Raw genomic sequence first — 21,153 nt, 5'->3', positions numbered from 1 at the left:
CAGAAACGCCTATCCGACCCCCTGACAATAGAGTCCCCAATTACTATTGCCCTCTTCTTTTTTTCACTACCTTTCGGAGCTTTAGAACCAATAGACTTTTTGAAAGCTTTAGAACCAATAGACATTTTTTGCAAGCTTTAGAACCAATATACATTTTTTTTGCAAGCTTTAGAGCCAATAGACATTTTTGTGCAAGCTTTAGAACCAATAGACTTTTTTGCAAGCATTTGAACCAATAGACCTGTTTTGCAAGCTTTAGAACCAATAGACACTTTTTGCAAGCTTTAGAACCAATAGACATTTTTTTGCAAGATTTAGAACCAATAGACATTTTTTTTGCAAGCTTTAGAACCAATAGACATTTTTTTGCAAGCTTTCGAACAAATAGACATATTCTGCAAGCATTTTAGAACCACTAAGAGCACCTACATTTGAGTAGACATGTGTTCAGTGTTATTCACAGCTCAGAGAAACGTGACCCTCTGCCTTCCTCCATCTTGAAGAGACTGTGTGGCACACCACTTCCTGGTTTTATAGTCCCTCCCCCCCTGCCGCCAGCGGGGGCAGCAGAGAGAATGGGGAATTTTGTAAAAACATTAATATATCTGTCATTTTTCATCGACGGGAAAAATTCTCGGCACACATGCGGCGGAGCGGGGCTCTGAGCAAGGTGGCCAAAAATGACGGCCTTAGGTTGCGGCGTTCTCTCGGAAATCGCAGCACAGATGGCCAAAACCGGTCAAGAACAGACTTTTAGTAATATAGATATTCATATTGTAATGGTTTAGTTTAGAGATACAGCATGGAAACAGGCCCTTAGTCCCACCGATTCTACACTGACCAACGATCCCTGCACATTAGCACAAACCTGCACACACTAGGGACAATTTACATTTACACCAAGCCGGTTAACCTACAAACCTGTACGTCTTTGGAGTACGGGAGGAAACCGAAGATCTCGGAGAAAAGCCACGCGGTCACAGGGAGAACGTACAAACTCCGTACAGACAGTACCCGCAGTCGGGATCGAACCCGGGTCCCTGGAGCTGCATGCGATGCAAAGCAGCAACTCTACCTCTGCGCTTCATTGTGGCTGCTCTAGATTCTATACATTGGTATTGTGAGCAAGTGGTATACTCTGTAAGCCCCCCCTTAGGCATTTCAAAATTTCTAGCATTTGAGGGTTTTTTACACAGGGTTTAGCCACTCAATGTCCAGTGGCAGAGGGACCATGGACAGCAGTCCTTTCCCACAACGCTGCCTTGATTATACGGTATTAACTAGAAGGAGAGGTTGGACAAACTTGGATTGTTTTCTCTGGAATGTCAGAGGTTGAGAAGGAGATAAAATTACGAGGCTCAAATAGGGTTGGCAATCAGAACCATTTTCTCGGAATAGAAATATTAAAGACACAGCGCATTCCTTTAAGGTGAGAGTACCAAATTTTAAAGATGGTGTGCAGGGCAAGAATTAACATAAAGGGTGGAGAGTGTCTGGAACGTGCAGCTAAGGAGGTGGTTGAGGTGGTTGACACGATAATGGATTTGGAGGATATGGATCACCTGCAGGCAGAGATTAATTTTTCTTGGCTGTATTATTGTGAGATATATTGTTTGTGCTCACAATCACTACTCAGAGACTAATTCGTGGAAACAAGAAATGCTTTATTTGCGAGTCTGCAGAATCGGGTGCCTCTCCAAGTTGAGACACACCGAGCTAAGGAAAAACGTCTATTTTTATACAATTCAGTATACAGTCTTTATTGATCGGACGCCTCCCCTTCTGACCCCTTCCAATCAGGGTACCGAGGTTCACAATCTTCCAACCCTCCCCTCCGTGCTTCATCAATCATTCCCTCTCCTCCCACATCATACATCGCATGTACATTTAAATTAGGTTCTTTGTCATGAGGGGCGTAAAGTTAATATTCATTTAACCTTTTAAGCATGCGCAGTATCTGTTGGCCTGTTGGTATTTATGGTGGACTAAGGGGCGGAAAGATCAAGTGTAACCAGGATACCGGAGGGAATGGGATTAGGGGAAAAGCAAGTCAAAATCTCTGGAGTAGGGGGAAAGGTAATGACAGCTCCCGAGATAGAAGGAGTAATGGTAAGATATGAAAATCGAGAGGCCATGGAAGACTTAATCCTGGTGCCCCAGGCAGGAATAAATCTGATGGGAAGGGACTTACAAGTTCAATTAGGAATGGGCACAGCTCCCGTAGGTGGACAGATTATAGTACAACTATATAAATTGACGACCGAAGATGAAGAAAGAATAGTCTCACAGGTGTGGGCAAGAGAGGGAAATAGGGGAGGGCTAAGAATACCACCTCTGAGGATAGCCTTGCGAGAAGGAAGTGAAGTAGTACAAGTAAGACAGTATCCGATTTCAATGGAAGGAAGGAAAGGGCAGCAGCCAATTATAGAAAACTTACTGAAGGATGGAGTATTGGAGAGTTGTATGTCCCCCTACAACACGCCAATACTCCCTGTAAGAAAGACTGACGGAACGTTCCGACTGGTCCAGGACCTAAGAGAATTGAATAGGGTAGTTAGGGCTCGACACCCGGTAGTCCCAAATCCTTATACCATAATGGGACATATACCCCCTAACTATAGGTGGTTCAGTGTGGTAGATCTGAAAGACGCCTTTTGGAGCTGCCCCCTGGCTGAGGAAAGTAGAGACCTCTTTGCATTCGCGTGGGAAAACCCAGACACACTGAGGAAGCAACAGTATCGATGGACTGTGCTCCCTCAGGGATTTACTGAATCCCTGAACCTGTTCGGGAAATATTAGAACAAGTATTAGAGGATGTTCCCAGGACCTATGGGACACAATTATTGCAGTACGTAGATGATTTGTTACTCTCAGGCGGAGAAGAAGAGCCAGTAAGGGATGCAACCATAACCCTCTTAAACTTTTTAGGGGAAAAGGGATTGAGAGTGTCCAAAAATAAACTACAATTTGTAGAACAGGAGGTTAAATATCTAGGACACCTGATTAGTGACGGGAAAAGGAGAATAAACCCCGAAAGAATTGCTGGGATCACCGGGCTGCCGATGCCAAGGAACAAAAAAAAAATCAGGAAGTTTCTCGGGTTAATTGGATACTGTAGATTATGGATAGACAATTACACCCGACAAGTCAAGTTCTTGTATGATAAATTGTGTGAGGAGACTGATAAAGTACAATGGGATTCTGAGGACGAACAGAGATTTGGAGAAATAAAGAATAGCCTGATCACCGCACCGGTACTGACCCTCCCGTCCATCGATCAACCATTCCATCTCTTTGTTAATGCGGAGAATGGAATTGCGTTGGGGGTACTGACACAAAAGAGAGGAGGGAAGCGACAGTCAGTCGCATTCCTTTCTAAACTCTTGGATCCGGTATCACGAGGGTGGCCTGTATGTATTCAAGCGGTCGCAGCAACAGCAATATTAGTGGAAGAAAGTAGAAATTTGACATTTGGAGGTGACCTGGTAGTATCTACTCCCCACACGGTCCGGACAATACTAACTCAGAAGTCCAACCGGTGGTTGACTGACTCCAGGATCCTAAAGTACGAAGTGATACTTATGGAAAAAGACGATTTGACCATTCTGACCAATAAGAATTTAAACCCTAGGTACACAAAATTGCTGGGGAAACTCAGCGGGTGCAGCAGCATCTATGGAGCGAAGGAAATAGGCGACGTTTCGGCCCGAAACGTCGCCTATTTCCTTCGCTCCATAGATGCTGCTGCACCCGCTGAGTTTCCCCAGCAATTTTGTGTACCTTCGATATTCCAGCATCTGCAGTTCCCTTTTGAACACAGAATTTAAACCCTTCCCGGTTTTTATACTCGGCGGACGACGAGCAGGAAGGGCAGAGACCTGAACACTACTGTAGCGAAGTTATAGAACTACAGACCAAGAGCAGGGAGGATTTGGAGGAGCAGCCTCTGGTAGAGGGAGAAAGGTGGTTTATAGACGGTTCTTCCAGCTGTATAAATGGAAAAAGATATAGTGGGTATGCCATAATAGGAGGAGAAGGATTTGAAGGAGTGGAAGCGGGCAGGTTGCCAGGTAGTTGGTCGGCTCAGTCATGTGAATTGTATGCCTTAATACGGGCGTTAGAATTGTTGGAGGGGAAGGAAGGAACGGTGTACACCGACTCCAAATATGCATTTGGAGTAGTGCACACGTTTGGGAGAATATGGAAAGAAAGGGGGATGATTACAGCAAGAGGAAAGGAGTTGGCACATGAGCAATTAATTGAGAAGGCGCTGGAAGCATTACATTTGCCAGAAAGGATAGCGGTGGTCCATGTGGCGGGACACCAAAAGGGGAACTCATTAGAAGCAAGGGGAAATGAAGCGGCAGACGGAGCCGCCAAAAAGGCAGCGACAGAAGGAACAGTGAGGATGTTGTCTTTAATACCATTAAGGGAAGGAGTAGGAAAGATACCTGTATTCTCACAGGAGGAGGAGGATAAAATGAATGAGTTAGGGGCTCGGCGTTCCACTGACGGGAGGTGGTGGATGCCGGATGGGAAACAAATGTTAACCAAAGGATTAACTCGGGATTTGATGACACAACTGCACTCCCAGTCACATTGGGGAGCGCAGGCCCTGTGTGACACACTACTACGGACCTACGCTTGCCGAGGTATCTATACTTTGGCTAAGCAGACAGTCTCCGGTTGTGTGTTATGTCAGAGGGTTAACAAGAAGGTAATGAGAGCTGTCCCTGGTGGAGGACAACAATTGGCTATAAGACCCTTCCAGAGAATACAGGTAGATTTTACAGAACTTCCAAGAATACAAAGGTGGAAGTACCTCCTAGTAGTTGTAGACCATTTCACCAGGTGGGTGGATGCATTTCCCACGATAAATGCCACCGCTCAGGCAGTAACCCGGATATTATTGGAACAAATCATTCCCCGATACGGGGTCATCGAATCCATAGATTCCGACCGAGGAACACATTTTGCCTCTAAGGTTCACCTGTTGGTTTGCAGTACCTTGGGAATAAATTGGAAATTGCATACACCCTGGCACCCCCAGAGTTCTGGGCGAGTGGAAAGGATGAATGCAACCCTTAAAACACAGATAACTAAGTTAATGGAGGAAACCAGACTACCCTGGACTAAGTGTTTACCAATTGCATTATTAAGAATACGAACGGCACCCCGTAAAGATATTGCGGTGTCTCCCTACGAAATGTTGTTTGGGCTGCCCTATCTTGGAAAGGTAGAGGGCACGTCGACCTTCGAAGGCAGCGATGTGTTCCTGAGGAACTAATTACTGGCAGTGTCTCGTTCCCTTGCAGAATTAAAAATAAAAGGACTGTTGGCACAAAGTCCACCACTCGACTTTCCAATACACGCTATAAAGGCCGGTGACTGGGTACTGATTAAAAGTTGGAAGGAGGAGAAACTGCAGCCCCGTTGGACTGGCCCATACCTGGCATTGCTGACAACGGAGACAGCAGTACGAACAAAAGAAAAAGGGTGGACACATGCGACCCGGGTTAAAGGACCCGTTGACCCGCCGTCAGTTCCTGAGAAAGACGATCAGTGGACGGTAAAACCAGGGAATAAGCCCCTGGCATTAACTTTCAGTAAGAAATAAGTGTATGAAACTAACAGCATGAAAGGAGCAGTTGTAGTATTACTAACTATGTATGTAACCATTATAAGAAGTGTTAATAACTGTGATAAATGCTACCATCCTATCAGATATGGAGGGCGAACAACCAGAGCATTTACCTATCATTCCCATGTAAGTGATGATTGCTACGACCTAAGGACTAGAGCTGTTTGTCAGGACGGAGGGAGGGGGTATTATGTAGTAGAAAATAAGGGACATGTAGGAAGTGTTGGGCACATTACCTGCCCAAAAGGGGAGAAATGGGTCTGCATGACCAAGGGAGGACAGTTAGGCATCCCTTCCCGAGCCAGGGAGGAAACATTAGACAAAATTAAGGAGGTAGTGATAGGGAAGTTAGCAGAAGCAGTAGTCAACAAACCTCCCCCACCTTCCCAGCCTTCTCCTCAACTGCACCAGACTATGTATGATGAAATAAAGCAGCAGATTGAGATCCCGGAAGTGGGGAGAAACCTGTTTGTGGACTTGGCCCTCCGGATAGCCAGAACCCTGAATGTGACTAACTGTTGGGTTTGTGGAGGACCGATGATGAGCTAACGTTGGCCATGGAGAGGATCTATCATTGAGGTATGGGACCTGATAAAGTGGAATTTGACGGTGGGAAGAGATCGAAGTCCCCAGGAATGGGTCCTGACACACACCCTGGTTGGAACTGAGTGTATCGCCAGGCCCTGGGCAAAGGATGCCATCCTAGTAGGCAGCAGCCCCTGCCAGCGCATCATCACCCAGTGGCCAAATCAATCCCGAGTGTGGTGGCCAGAGGAACCTCAATGGTATCCCACTGTAAAGGATGAAGGAAACTGTACTATCTGGATGAAGACTGATGGAAGCGAATCGACTGGATTATGGAATTGCACCGGGAACAACCCTTACCAGGGAATCCCAGTGTTGCAGGACATATGGGACAATGTTACCTCTAGTGGACCGGCCCCTGAAGGACTGCTATGGATATGCGGACACAAGGCATACTCGGTATTGCCAGAAAAATGGAGTGGGACTTGTTTAATTGGACTGGTACAACCAGGGTTTTTTTCTGTTGACCACTGAGGAGGGGCGGTCGCTAGGAACACCCATCTTTGACGATCTACACCGAACGAAGAGAGGAATGGACATCGGAAAATGGGAAAATGATGAGTGGCCACCTGCAAGAATCATCTCATATTATGGACCAGCCACTTGGTCACAGGACGGATCCTGGGGCTACCGGACCCCAGTGTATATGTTAAATCGGATCATAAGACTACAGGCAGTGCTGGAAGTAATGACTAACCAGACTGCATCTGCACTAGAGATGTTGGCAAAGCAGCAGACACAGATGAGAACAGCGATATACCAAAACCGTTTGGCCTTAGACTACTTACTAGCCGAAGAGGGAGGAGTATGCGGAAAATTCAACCTCTCTAATTGCTGCCTAAACATAGATGACAACGGGCAAGCAGTAATGGATATATCAGAAGGAATCAGAAAAATAGCACATGTCCCGGTACAGAGATGGAACACAATCATGGGAGCAGGATGGTGGGATTACATCTTAGGAGGAGCCTGGTGGAAAGCGGTGGGACTGGTGATTTTATGGGCATTAGCTGCATTGATCATTATCCCCTGTTGTATACCATGTCTCAGGGTTCTTATAACTAGAAGTATAAGCCAAATGCAGGCAGTTGTAGTCCCCATGGGAGAGAAAGGGGGCGTCCAGAAGATAATGATAATGAGGCCGAGAGAGGACCCAGAGGAAAGAGAGATAAGAAGAATGTTATTAGCTTTGGAACAGCAGGAAGTCTAGGAATGGGGTTTAATACAGGATGCGTAGCAAAAGAAAAAGGGAGGATTGTGAGGGATAAGATGATTAAACCACCACCATTGTGAGGGGCTGAGTGATTGTAGTCACCGACCTTGTGATGGGCCGAATGGTTGGAATCACCAACCTTGTGATTCGAACAAACAGTCAGATCTTCAGAGCTGTTGATAACATTGTTCCATAACAAGATGAGGTAAGGAATGTAGCTGACAACACAGAAGCTATTCTTTAGGTCAAAGGCAATTAAGTAGGTTAGGCCAACAGATACTGCGCATGCTTAAAAGGTTAAATGAATATTAACTTTACGCCCCTCATGACAAAGAACCTAATTTAAATGTACATGCGATGTATGATGTGGGAGGAGAGGGAATGATTGATGACGCACGGAGGGGAGGGTTGGAAGATTGTGAACCTCGGTACCCTGATTGGAAGGGGTCAGAAGGGGAGGCGTCCGATCAATAAAGACTGTATACTGAATTGTATAAAAATAGACGTTTTTCCTTAGCTCAACTTGGAGAGGCACCCAATTCTGCAGACTCGCAAATAAAGCATTTCTTGTTTCCACGATTTAGTCTCTGAGTTGTGATTGTGAGCACAAACAATATATCTCACATTATTCTATGTAAAAATGTATCAACCTTCAGTGCATCCCACAGCACATGCTCCTACTGCCTGGAATATCCCTTGTGCTGAAATAAATATTTTGTAGTTTCTCTCATTTTAAATATATTTTATGGATTACCTCACATTTCCCTGCATTAAGCTACATCTGCCTCATTTTTAGCCACTCACTTAACATATTATTTTTGTACTTAGAAACATAGAAAATAGGTGCAGGAGTAGGCCATTAGGCCCTTCGAGCCTGCACCGCCATTTAATATGATCATGGCTGATCATCCAACTCAGTATCCTGTACCTGCCTTCTCTCCTGATACCTTTAGCCACAAGGGCCACATCTAACTCCCTCTTAAATATAGCCAATGAACTGGCCTCAACTACCTTCTGTGGCAAAGAATTCCAGAGATTCACCACTCTCTGTGTGAAAAATGTTTTTCTCATCTCGGTCCTAAAAGATTTCCCCCTTATCCTTAAGCTGTGACCCCTTGTTCTGGACATCCCCAACATCGGGAACAATCTTCCTGCTTCTAGCCTGTCCAACCCCTTAAGAACTTTGTAAGTTTCTATAAGATCCCCCCTTAATCTTCTAAATTCTAGCGAGTACAAGCCGAGTCTATCCAGTCTTTCTTCATATGAAAGTCCTGACATCCCAGGAATCAGTCTGGTGAACCTTCTCTGCACTCCCTCTATGGCAAGAATACTTCCTTCACAACTTCCCACCCCACCTTTTGAGGAGAGCGTGGGGCGGCCACGGTGGTGCAGCGGTGTAGTTGCCTTGCAGCGCTGCCTGACAGCGCCGGTGACCCGGGTTCGATCTCGACTACGGGCGCTGTCTGCACGGAGTTTATACGTTCTCCCCGTGACCGTGTGGGGTTTAACAAATATCTTCGGTTTACTTCCACACTCCAATGACGTACGGATATGTAGGTTAATTGGCTTGGTATAAATGTAAATTGTCCTAGTATGTGTATGATCGTGTTCATGTGTGGGGATCGCTGGTCGGTGCAGATTCAGTGGGCCGAAGTGCCTGTTTCCGCGCTGTATCACTAAACTAAACTCTCTTTGTATCGTCTACATTATTCACCATTATTACTACTTGATTAATAATGCACAGTGGTACATCTAGTATTGCTGCTACTTCACAGCCCCAGTAACATGGGCTTGATCCTGTCCTCAAGTGAAGTCTCTGAAGTTTGCATTTCTACTTGTGATTTAGTTTAGTTTAGAGATACACGATTTCTTGGCCCACCGAGCCCGCGCCGACCAGCGATTACCATACACTAGCTCTATCCTACACACTCTAGAGACAATTTTTATTACATTTATACCAAGCCAATTAATCTATAAACCTGTACATAATTGGAGTGTGGGAGGAAACCAAAGATCTCATAGAAAACCCATGGAGGTCACGGGAAGAACGTACCAATAATCGTGTAGGTTTTCTCCAAGTGCTTTGGTTTCCTCCCACATCCCAAAGATGTGTGGGTTGGAGAGTTAATTGGCAGCTGCAGAGAGGCCATAGTGTGTGGAATAGGCTGATGGGAAAATAAAAAAGGGATTTGTGTAATTGGCTGCTTGATGCGAGTGAGGCTGTGTTTCATGATTCCATGAACTTCTATGCATCCATGAGCGAGAAACATCTCCCTCCAGTCCTCATTTAACACCCTTCTGCTTTTGATTTGTGTTGAGTTGCAGCTTTGCATTTTGTGTCAGTTATATTCTTTCTACCCAACATCTACCAATTCTCAGAAATGAAGAGTAAACTTAAAACTAAAGAAACACAAGGAACTGCAAACGCTGCATTCCTAAGTAAAACACAAAGTGCTGGAGGAACTCAGTGGGTCAGAACCGGACCGGAAACATAGTCTGTCCATTCCCTCCATAGATGCTGTCTGACCGTCTGAGTTCCTCCAGCACTTTGTGTTTTACTCATAATTAAAACTGAATTCACTCATCTGCAGTGAGCCAGCTGGTAGAGCTTATGCTACACAACGCCAGAGAATCCGAGTTCGAGCCTGACCTCTGGTGCTGTCTGTGTGGAGCTTGCACGTTTTCCCTGTGACCATGTGAGATTCCTCTGGCTGCACTGGCTTACTCCCACATTTCAAAGACATGCAGGTTTGTAAGTTAACTGGCCTCTGTAAATTGCCCCCTCGTGTTTATGGTGTGGATACAAAGAGGGATTAGGGCCACTTACTCGGCTGTATCTCTAAACTAAAACACGACATCTCCCAAATGACTTTAACATTATTCAATTACATTCCATAATCCAAAAAGTCCCATCGGTATATCTAAATGTATAAATTCTATGTTCATCTTTGAAGTTTCAAAAGATGATTGGCTAACATGGGCAGGACCTACACAGTGAATGCTCAGGCTCTGGGTAGAACAGAGGGATCTGGCAGTGCGGGTACATAGTTCCTTGAAAGTAGCATCACATGTAGATGGGGGTCAAAAAGGCTTTCGGCACATTGGCCTTCATCAGTCTGAGTATTGAATATGAAAGCTCGGTTGCAGTTATATATGGTGAGGCCGCATTTAGAGTATTGTGTTCAGTTTTGGTCACCATGTTATAGGAAAGATGTTGTCAAGCTAGAGTACAGAGAGGTGCAGGTACAGTGAAAGAAGTGGTGCGTAGTGTTCCGCAGCTGAGGTAGGATTAAGGTCGTGCGGGTCGGTTCAATGCCTGATAGTTGTCGGAAAGTGGCTGTTCCTGAACCTGATGGTGTGGAACTTCAGGCTACTATATGTTAAAGCCCGACGTTAAAGCAAGAAGAGGGCATGGCCTGGATGGTAGGAACCTTGATGATAGATGCTGTTCCTCAAGTAGATGCTTTCGATGGTGGGGAGGGCTGTGCCTGTGTTGGATGTCTATCATACGTGTCTATTTATTTATTGCCAGTGCTCGTGTCAAGTTATCAGCTTAAAACACTGTTATTCTGAACTGGAGGGCAAGGAAAATTACTGAAAAGTTGTTTAGAGACCACAAGCATATGTAAGAAAGGCCAATGACAGTGTCAATAATATTATACACCTTGCAGGGCTCTCTGTTGTCAGCCGGGCAACCTTGGCAGCTTTTTAGGTTGCCAAATGACAGTTTAGGTGGTCATTTACGATGGCTTGCATGACGCGTGCGATAATGTGCTCGGACGAAGTGTGTAGTTACCAGTCGGAATTATGCTTAATGAAGCATTCACATATTATTTTTGCTTCAAATAAAGTCACAAACTAAACATATTCACCAATCAAGACATCATATATACCACAATGACATGCAGCAAAATTATAATACAGTATCTTAACTCTTTTTACATGTTGCAATGAATGCAATTTCTATTATTTCTTTCCACTTCCAAACAAAAATGTGGTTGGATTATTCAGCGTATGATCAACCTCGGTGAGATCAAGCGCAGGCTTGGTGAACCTCATCTATTACATCCACTGCTCTAAGTGTCAACTGCTCTACATCGGTGAGACCAAGCGTAGGCTTGCCGATCGCTTCGCTCAACACCTCCGCTCGGTTCGCAATAACCAACCTAATCTCCCGGTGGCTCAGCACTTCAACTCCCCCCCCATTCCGAATCCGACCTTTCTATCCTGGGCCTCTTCCATGGCCAGAGTGAGGCCCACCGTAAATTGGAGGAGCAGCATCTCATATTTCGCTTGGGCAGTTTACACCCCAGCGGTATGGACATTGACGTGTCCAATATCAGGTAGTCCCTGCTTTCTCCTCCCCTTCCCAGCTCTCCCTCAGCCCACTGTCTCCGCCTCTTCCTTTCTTCTTCCCGTCCCCCCCCCCCCTCACATCAGTCTGAAGAAGGCTCTCGAGCCGAAACGTCGCCTATTTCCTTCGCTCCATAGATGCCGCCTCACCCGCTGAGTTTCTCCAGCATTCTTTTCCACGCATTCACACAAGTTTTGTTATCCAACTTTCCTCACCCACTCCCTACACATTAGGGGCAAATTTACAGAGACAAGTTAACCTACAAAGCCAATGTGTCTTTGGGATGTGGGAGGAAACCACACCCCGCAGGGAAAATTTGCAAATTCAACACAGACAGTGCCCGAGCTCTGCCACAATATTTTGTTTTCCAACACACAAAAAATTATACGTTGATAACTTTGGTTACTAAAAAAATGAAAATATCCATTTTCAGTCTTAAATCTCCAAGTGATGCTATGTCCCCCTTTACAGCTACCATATGTTTTAATTCAGTTCAAGACTATGGGGCAGTACATTGGCCATAAAGTTGCTGCCTAAAATTGCCAGAAACCCGGAATTGATCCTGAATATGGGTGCTATCTGTATGGATGTAGTTTGCTCCTTTTCCCTTTGATCGCATGGGTTTTCTCCGGTTGCTCTTGTTTCCTTCCACATTTCAAAGGTGTGCAGGAACCTATTTCAGACCCAACCCAAAACATAATATTTTCCTTTTGTCCAGAGATTCTGTCTGACCTGTTGAATTACTCCAGCTTTTTGTGTCTATCTTCAGTTTGAACCAGCATCTGCAGTTCCTTCCTACACACACAATACTCTTCGTTAGAACTTTATTAATCCCAGGAGGGAAATTGTGCGTGTGTGGGTATATATATTATATATATACACACACACACACACACACACACACACACACACACACACACACACACACACACACACACACACACACACACACACACACACACACAAATAATATATATATTTATATAGTTATATATCCATATACACCGTTTTGTTTTCTCGTTTATACCATTGTTTACAGAGTACTATATTTACATATTCTGTTGTGCTGCTGCAAGTAAGGATTTCATTGTTCTAACTGGGACGTGAGAGAATAAAACACTCTTGACTTACATTGCTAATGTGTGGGATAGAACTAGTGTACGGGTGATCAGTGGTCGGCGTGGACCCGGTTGGCCGAAGGGCCTGTTTCCACGCTGTATCTTTAAATTAAACTAAAAACACTAAAACCAGAGGGTGTCAAAAGAAGGGTCTCTACCCGAAATGTCACCCAATTTCTTCTATCCAGAGTTGCTGGCTTCCCATTGGAGTTCCCCCGCACAATTAAAACATGGAATAGTCTTCATCCTACCATAGTTACCCAACCAGACATAACTAAAATTAAGGTAGCTTTTTTTCTGTAAGTGATTGTGCGTTGGTTTTCAGCGGTCGCGGCGAGGTCGAAACCGGACAGCAATGGCGGCCAGATCTCCCACAATTCAAAGCGAAGGAGAAAGTGCCCAGCGCCGACCAGTTGCCGTGGCAGTGCGCATGTGCAGGGCGGCCGATGAATGCTGGCCGTGGTTGTGCGCATGTGCAGGGGGAGGGTGTGCTGGCCGTATCCGTGCGCATGTGCAAGGCGGCCGGCCGTGCCGGCCGATGAGGAGCGAGCAGAGGGCGGAGAACCGGCGGGTCGGACACGGATACGGATGGCGGGCGGAGACGGAGTTGTGACAGAGATAGAGAGCGGTGCATAATTTTAAAATGACTGCTTAGATTGTGCCAGTAAATCACCACTCACCTTGTAGAATTGGCACGGCTTTCCACACTCCAACAGGTCCCATGCTGGCAAACTGCCCAAAGGAAGAATCTAAGAAAAACATGGGCATTCCCGCAAGTGCCAACATGACTCCATAAGGAATAAGAAACGCACCTGTAAGTGATAAAACAAAGCTTGGAAACTATGTCTGCACATTCATGAGACCAGGATCGTTCGTGCTGAGTTGTGATTGGATTAAGCAACAAGGTCATAAGAGATAGAAGCAGAATTAGGCCATTTGGTCCATCAAGTCTACTCCACCATTCATTCATGACTGATTTATCTCTCCCTCCTAAAGGAATGTCCTTTAATTCTGAGGCTGTGACCTCTAATACTAGACTCTCGCACTAATGGAAATATCCTCTGCACATCCACTTTATCCAAGCCTTTCACTATCCAGTACATTTCAATGAGGTCCCCCCTCATTCTTCTAAACTCCAGCGAGCACAGGCCCAGTGCCGTCAAATGCTCATCATATATTAACCTATTCATTCCTTGGATAATGCTTGTAAACCTCCTCTGGACCCTCTCCAGAGCCAGCACACCCTTCCTTGGATATGGTGCTCACAATACTCTAAATGTGGCCTTACCAGCACCTTATAGAGCCTCGGCATTACATCCCTGTTTTTGTATTCTAATCCTCTTGAAATAAATGCTCGCATTGCATTTGCCTTCTTTACTACCAATTGGACTTGCAGATTTACTTTTTGGAAATCCTTCACCAGCACTCCCAAGTCCCTTTGCACATCCGATTTCTGGATTCTCTCCCCATTTCGAAAATAGTCTACGTCTTTATTCCAACTACCAAAATGCATCGCTCCACACTTTGCTACACTATATTCCACTTGCCACATCTCTGCCCACTCTCCCAGCCTGTCCATGTCCTTCTGCAGAGTCCCTGCTTTCTCTACACTACCTTCCCTCCACCTATTTTCGTATCATCTGCAAACTTTGCCACAGAGCCTTCAATCCCCTCGTCCAAATCATGAATATACAACGTGAAGGGTAGCAGCCCCAGCACCCAGTGGCGGACTGGCCAGGGTGTCAGCTTGCCCGATGGCAAGTGGGCCCCTGATGAAGTGGGCCCTCATTGTCTCCTGGCAACCAATATTTTTAGACCCAGTCAGCACCGACCCCTGCGGAACTCCGCTAGTCACTGGCAGCCAGCCGGAAATAGCCCCCTTGTTGTCCGAAGGAAGCCGGGTCTCTGGCGCTGCGCCGCCGTGAGAAGGGGAGGGACACATGGGAGCAATGTTGTGAAAGTGGATGGACAGAGGGGAGGTAGACACTCTGGTGAGGATGGGCACCGGCGCCGCGTGTCATCGATTTGCCGCTTGGACGGGGATGTTCCTCCAGGGGAGATGGGGATTCCGGGAGGGGCGACAGGTTGGGGATGGTGGGCGGGAGAAGCGAGACACACGAGACGGCAGCTACTGGAATCCTTAAAACCCAACCCGCTGGACGAACTCAGCGACTCGGGCAGCATCTATGGAGGGAAATGGACCGACGGCGTTTCGGGGTGAATTTGCTTCCTGTCGAGGGACTGACGGTTCTGGACGAGGATCACTGGTTTTAATGGCCATGTTATCCCGGGAATGCGTATCTCATTGGAATCCATTGATCTCTCCTAGGTCAATGTGGTCAAATGCCCTAAAGCGGGTGAAGTCAGAGGAATGATGTATTCTGGTGACACGCGATCTGCTGGGCTCCTGACACTAACTGCCGACGATGAAAGCTCAACTAACCAAACCTATTGAACTCCGCGTCCGTGCGTTAGACCCGTGGACTATCTACAGTACCTCCTCCGTTCCTGTACGCCAGGTAAGGGAATCTCCAGACGTTGCCCAGACCCACCGCACAGCCGATCACTGAGAGCAGGTAGTCGGTCTTCGAGGACCAGTTGCCTCGCTCCACATTCTCGTCACTTTCACCCACATCTCCATCAGTGGCGGCCTGGGGGAGAAGGAGGGAGATTATCGGACAGTTTCCACCCACCGCTCGGTTCGCTGTTGGAAAACTCCCAACCAAGGAACAGCAACAAAGAAACAAGGAACTGCAGATGCACCAAAGTACCAGATTACACCAATGATAGACACAAAGTACTGGAGGGTCAGGCAGCATCCCTGGAGAACATAGATGGGTGACTTTCGGGTCGGGCCCCTTCTACAGACTGTTTGCGGTGGGGAGGGATGGGGGGGGGGGGGGGGGGGGGGAGCTGGGAAGGAGGAGGCCAGGTCCACCCTGTTTTTTCGCAGACAAGTTGGGGACACCGGGAACTGCAGATGCTGGAGGAACACAGCGGGTGTGAGAGCCTAAAGAAAGGTGCCGACACGAAACGTGGTCTGTCCATCACGTTCACGGGTCTCCAAATTGTGGCTGATCCTCGGATTAGGTACTCACTGCGTTCTCAGCCGAGCGTGGTGGGCGCTCGCACTGTGTCAAGCCCAAGTCGAACCTGTCCATTCTGGAGAGTGGCTTGTGTTTGTCAACGTGGTCGCAGCAAGTACATGCATTTCAGGATGGCTGAATCGTAATCTTTAGCAAGCCACGCCTGCCCCATTAAAAATAAGGCCAGTAGGTTCTACTGCTTCCGGGCATGGACTGCATCCAGCGTCACACCCACATCATCCGCGATCATCCGCTCAGCCTGTGGGGAAGTGGGGCATCTTGCTTTAGTTACGACGTCCCCGAGGTCTTCATTAAATAATCTGCAAGTCAAAACTTCCTATTGCAAGCCGTATGACCGGACAAGTCCAAACAGAACAAAACAAACTCCCTAGAGGCACAAGGAACTGCAGGTGCTGGACTGGATTATAAAAAACACTTAAAGTTGCTCCAGCACTTTGTGTGTGTGTTTTGTTTGAACCATCATCTGCAGTTCTTTTTGCAATGTCTCTTTTGCAATTTGTTTGGTGATTTTCCCCAGCGCACCAACGACATTTTTTAACATGTTCCAGCAAAGCCGGTATTTATTACACAATGAGACACACAAAAAGCTGGAGTAACTCAGACGGACAGGCAGCATCTCTGGAGAGAAGGAATGGGTGATGTTTATTGTTGTACCACAACGCTCCTCTCCCCAAAACAAAGAACAATTGAATTGAGTTGAATAGGATACTTTATTGTCACAGTAATATTCTTTGCTTGCATACACCCCCCCCCCCCACGCCGGGTCCTCCATTGTTCCTTCCTAGTGGCATCCTCACTTCCGAGTGTTCGTCCGCCGTCGCCATCATCGACAGCTGCACCAACTTGTCCACTAACGCTGCCGGTTCCTCTCCGGATGCCTCCATGGCGCCGACCTAGGCCACCGATGGCCGCGGGCTTCGTCGACCCGCGAGGCTACACCTCCAACCCAGGAGGCCCGGCCCGTGAGGCTCCACCCCGGCCCGTGAGATTGTGGCCAGAGTGGTGTAGGTCTTTGATGATGCTGGCTTGTTGAGGCCGCACCTTCTGTAGATCCCTTCCATGATGGGAAGGTCAGTGCCTGTGATGGACTGGGCAGCACATTTTGCAATCTCCTTGGTTTCTGGGTGATCGAGTCACTGAACCAGGCAATGTATCCTTCTTCAGATTTAGAGACAAAAACTGCCTGTAGAATTCCGCAGAGCATCGCACCAAAGTGCCACCAATGCCCAGACAGCTTCCCTGCACCTCAACCCCATGCTGAATTGACCGGCGTCTCCGTTGTCTCTGCGCCAACTTCTCCTCTCTTAACTTCCCATTCAAGGAAGAACTGGAGTGCCTTGTGACATTCCTGGTGGGGAATGAGCTGTAACGGGACTGGAAGTCCATGGAAAAGATGAGGCCGAGGGTTTGGAAGTTATTGGACTGTTGAAGAGTGTGTGAGGTGTCTCAGATACAGGTTCATAATGTTGCTTGAAAGATAGATGGGAGGGTGTTGGTGGGTGGAAGGGGAAATGAGGTGTCTAGTTGAGGGAGATCTGGCAGAGGGGGGGAGGGAGGGCAGAGGATTGTTGGGAGTGGGGCAGGTTGGTTTAAGGCCACAAAATGTTCACTAACAGAGATCGGTAGTGCAGGGAAGGAGGCTGTGATGGTTAATTCATTCTGGTTCCAGACTCACAACGACATCTTTCTCACCCCGGACACACCCAGTATGCCTCAGGGATCGAGCTGCCAGGCCCTATAGTCAATCGTTGAAATGTTTGGAACTCAACATGTAACTCGACAATGTAAATATGTACGGTTTAAAGTTGTAAGATTTTTATCAACTTTATTGAAACCACACTTTTACCCTGCATAATAAATTTATGTTTGAATTTAATGCTATTTCTAAATCAATTAATTATTGACCTGATTTCTGCCCTTCCATCTTGAGTATTGTGAAACCTCTACAGTACCTCCTCTGTTCCTGTATGCCAGGTAAGGGAATCTCCAGACGTTGCCCAGACCCACAGCACAGCCGATCACTGAGAGCAGGTAGTCGGTCTTCGAGGACCAGTTGCTTCGCTCCACGTTCTCGTCACTTTCACCCACGTGTCCATCGGCGGCAGACTGGGGAGAAACAGACAATGGAATTGTGGGAGTTTCACCTTGTCGGACCTCAAGCAATGAGAACAGTTCCCACCCACCATTCACACACTGAGCTATTCTCAGTTTGGCAGCAATCAGATGGTAAGTTGTCAACATCCAGAACCCCACATGCTGCTCCTTTAGAGGCTGAGATGGTGCGAAATACTGGTAATGACAGAGACCTCAAACATTAATTGTCTAAATGAACATTTAAACAATGAAAGGCCTGGATAGAGTGAATGTGGAGAGGATGTTTCCACTAGTGGAAGAGTCTCGGACCAGAGGGCAAGAATAAATGGACGTACCTGTAGAAAGGAGATGAGGAATTTATTTCGCCTGAGGGTGGTGGATATGTGGAATTCATTGTCACACAGCTGTGAAGGTCATTTAGAGGTATTTTTAAAGGGGAGATAGTCAGGTTATTGATTAGTAAGGGTGACAAAGGTTATGGGTAGGAGAATTGGGTTGAGAGGGAAAGATAGACACAAATGCTGGAGAAACTCAGCAGATGAGGCAGCATCTATGGAGCGAATAAATAGGCAACGTTTCGGGTCAAAACCCTTCTTCAGACCTCAAGCAATGAGAACAGAGGTCTGAAGAAGTGTTTCGACCCAAAACGTTGTCTACTTCCTTCGCTCCATAGATGCTGCCTCACCCGCTGAGTTTCTCCAGCATTTTTGTCTACCTTCGATTTTCCATCATCTGTAGTTCCTTCTTAAACGAGAGGGAAATATATATCAGCCATGATTGAATGGTGGAATAGACCTGATCGGCTGAATGGCATAATTCTGCTCCTAAGACATGAACTAAACATTTTGCACTTCTTCACAGCAGGTGAAACTAAAAAAACATTCAATTGTTTTGTTAATTTAGTTTGGTTTATTGTCATGTGTACAGAGATACAGTGAAAAGCTTTTGTTGCTTTTGTTGCTTGTTAACTAGTCAGCGGAAAGACAAAACATGATAAGTATAAAATGCGGAGTGTCAAGGAGGGAGGAATTTAACACAGTTACGATTAAATAGAAAGAAAGTGATGGAATTAAAGGCTGACAAGTCCCCTGGACCTGAAAACTAAAGTTGAGGGTCTTAAAGGAAGTGACTTCTAAGATGGTGAATTAAATGCTTGTGATCTTCCAGAGTTCTCTGAACACTGGTAGGGCCCCAGCAAATTGGAAACACAACACCCTTATTCAAGAAAGGAAAGATGGTAAGTAAGTAAATATTATGTACATAGCGTCTTTAAATCAACTCGCGTTGAAACCAAAGTGCTTTCCATAAAATAAATAATTAAGTTTCCGTACATCCATCGAAAAATAAAAAAAATAAAAATGACACAACACATTATAGAATTCAACATGAACGTCCCCCCACAACAGAATCAAAATTTTCCACTGTGAGGAAAGGCATCAAAAAATTAAGTCCTCTTCCTCTATGAATTATCCGAGGTCGGGGCAGATGCAGGTAACATAACACTTGCCTTTAGGAAAATGCCAGAATCCATTTAGAAACAGACTAGACAGTGGGACCCGTTGGATGATGAAGGTACATCTCTTTGGAGCGCTGTAATCACCAAGTTGTGCAAACTTTGCAGGAAGGAAGACGGCCAAGGACAATAAAGCTTACTTTCCAGAAAAAATGACAAACACAGTAAAAACCATAGAAACATAGAAAATAGGTGCAGGAGTAGGCCATTTGGTCCTTCGAGCCTGCACTGCCATTCAATATGATCATGGCTGATCACCCACCTCAGTATCCTGCACCTGCCTTCTCTCCATACCCCCTGATCCCTTTAGCCACAAGGGCCACATCTAACTCCCTCTTAAATATAGCCAATGAACTGGCCTCAACTACCTTCTGTGGCAGAGAATTCCAGAGACTCACCACTCTCTGTGTGAAAAATGTTTTTCTCATCTCGATCCTAAAAGACTTTCCCCTTATCCTTAAACTGTGACCCCTTGACTTGACTTCTCCAACATTGTCAAGTCTTCTAATGTTTTTGCAGATTCCCCGCTTGAAAGGGATTTGATTTATCTACCCCGAAATGATGAACTGGATTCACTCAGACCAAACACTTCTTTTCCACCTTTTATTTTCTCCTCCTTTTATTTTGGCAGATTAGTCTTTAACAGTTTTTAGCAGTTTTAGTCTTTACCAGTTTTGGTCTTTATCAGTTTTGGTCTTTATCAGTTTTGGTCTTTATCAGTTTTGGTCTTTATCAGGTGAAAAACCGGCTGCCAATCGGGTCTGTAGAAAATCAGTCCTGCTTGCCTTTTCTGGCTATCGCGGCAGTCTTTTTGGACAGTCCTTTTGATTTACTGTCCAAGTTCTACCGCCCGCAAGTCTCTTGTATCTTCTTCACTGGCTTCTGGTGCTGTGTGCCCTTTTGACCCCCAGGCAGAACTCGGCAGGCTGGGGTTCCGCCCACTTTAATCACTGTCTCGTGATTTCAATGTAGCATTTCTCTGCACCTGTTCTTTCATTTCAGTTTGACTTGACACCTCCCACTCGATCTTCCAATGGAACCACTTGGGAGATCGACGCTTTAAAGTCAAACTTTGAAGTCTAGGTTTGAACTTGGTCTTTATAGGCTACCAGTCGAACTGTTGTGGTGCTTGGGAAAGTTGTGCCCAATTTCGCAGCACAAAAAATGTCTTTTAGAGCATGTTCTCGTTCTCTTACTGTAATGACTCCTGTCAGAGAGATGGCCTCCCACTTTGGATTGTTTAGGGCTTTGTTCTTGCCAAGAAACCTCTTCGCTGCTCTCCAAATCCATGCGACTGTCTTGATCAGTCGAGTTAGAATGCTGAAGGTACACACAATTGCTGGGGAAACTCAGCGGGTGCAGCAGCATCTATGGAGCGAAGGAAATAGGCGACGTTTCGGGCCGAAACCCTTCTTCAGACTGATGGGGGGTGGGGAAAGAAAGAAGGAAAAGGGGAGGAGGAGGAGGAGCCCGAGGGCGGGCGGGTGGGAGGGTGGGAGGAGACAGCTAGAGGGTTAAGGAAGGGGAG

The 21,153-nt window shown here is 46.2% G+C and overlaps 1 protein-coding gene across 1 annotated transcript in view; it reads right to left on the bottom strand.

The window, feature by feature from the left end:
* LOC116979251 (sodium- and chloride-dependent neutral and basic amino acid transporter B(0+)-like) overlaps positions 1-16,107 on the bottom strand; it is a 71,211-nt gene extending 55,104 nt beyond the window's left edge. The window contains exons 1-3 of the mRNA XM_033030851.1: positions 16,010-16,107; positions 15,409-15,562; positions 13,592-13,723 (exon numbers count right to left, since the gene is read on the bottom strand). Coding sequence (XP_032886742.1) covers positions 13,592-13,723; positions 15,409-15,562; positions 16,010-16,072 — 349 coding nt within the window. The 5' untranslated portion in view covers positions 16,073-16,107. The remainder of the gene's footprint in view (positions 1-13,591; positions 13,724-15,408; positions 15,563-16,009) is intronic.
* Positions 16,108-21,153: the final 5,046 nt, after the last annotated feature.

The sequence above is a fragment of the Amblyraja radiata genome, chromosome 12, assembly GCF_010909765.2.
Source record: "Amblyraja radiata isolate CabotCenter1 chromosome 12, sAmbRad1.1.pri, whole genome shotgun sequence".
NCBI lineage: Eukaryota > Metazoa > Chordata > Chondrichthyes > Rajiformes > Rajidae > Amblyraja > Amblyraja radiata.
The sequence above is the reverse complement of the archived record's forward strand: the minus strand, read 5'-3'. Positions and strand labels throughout refer to the sequence as shown.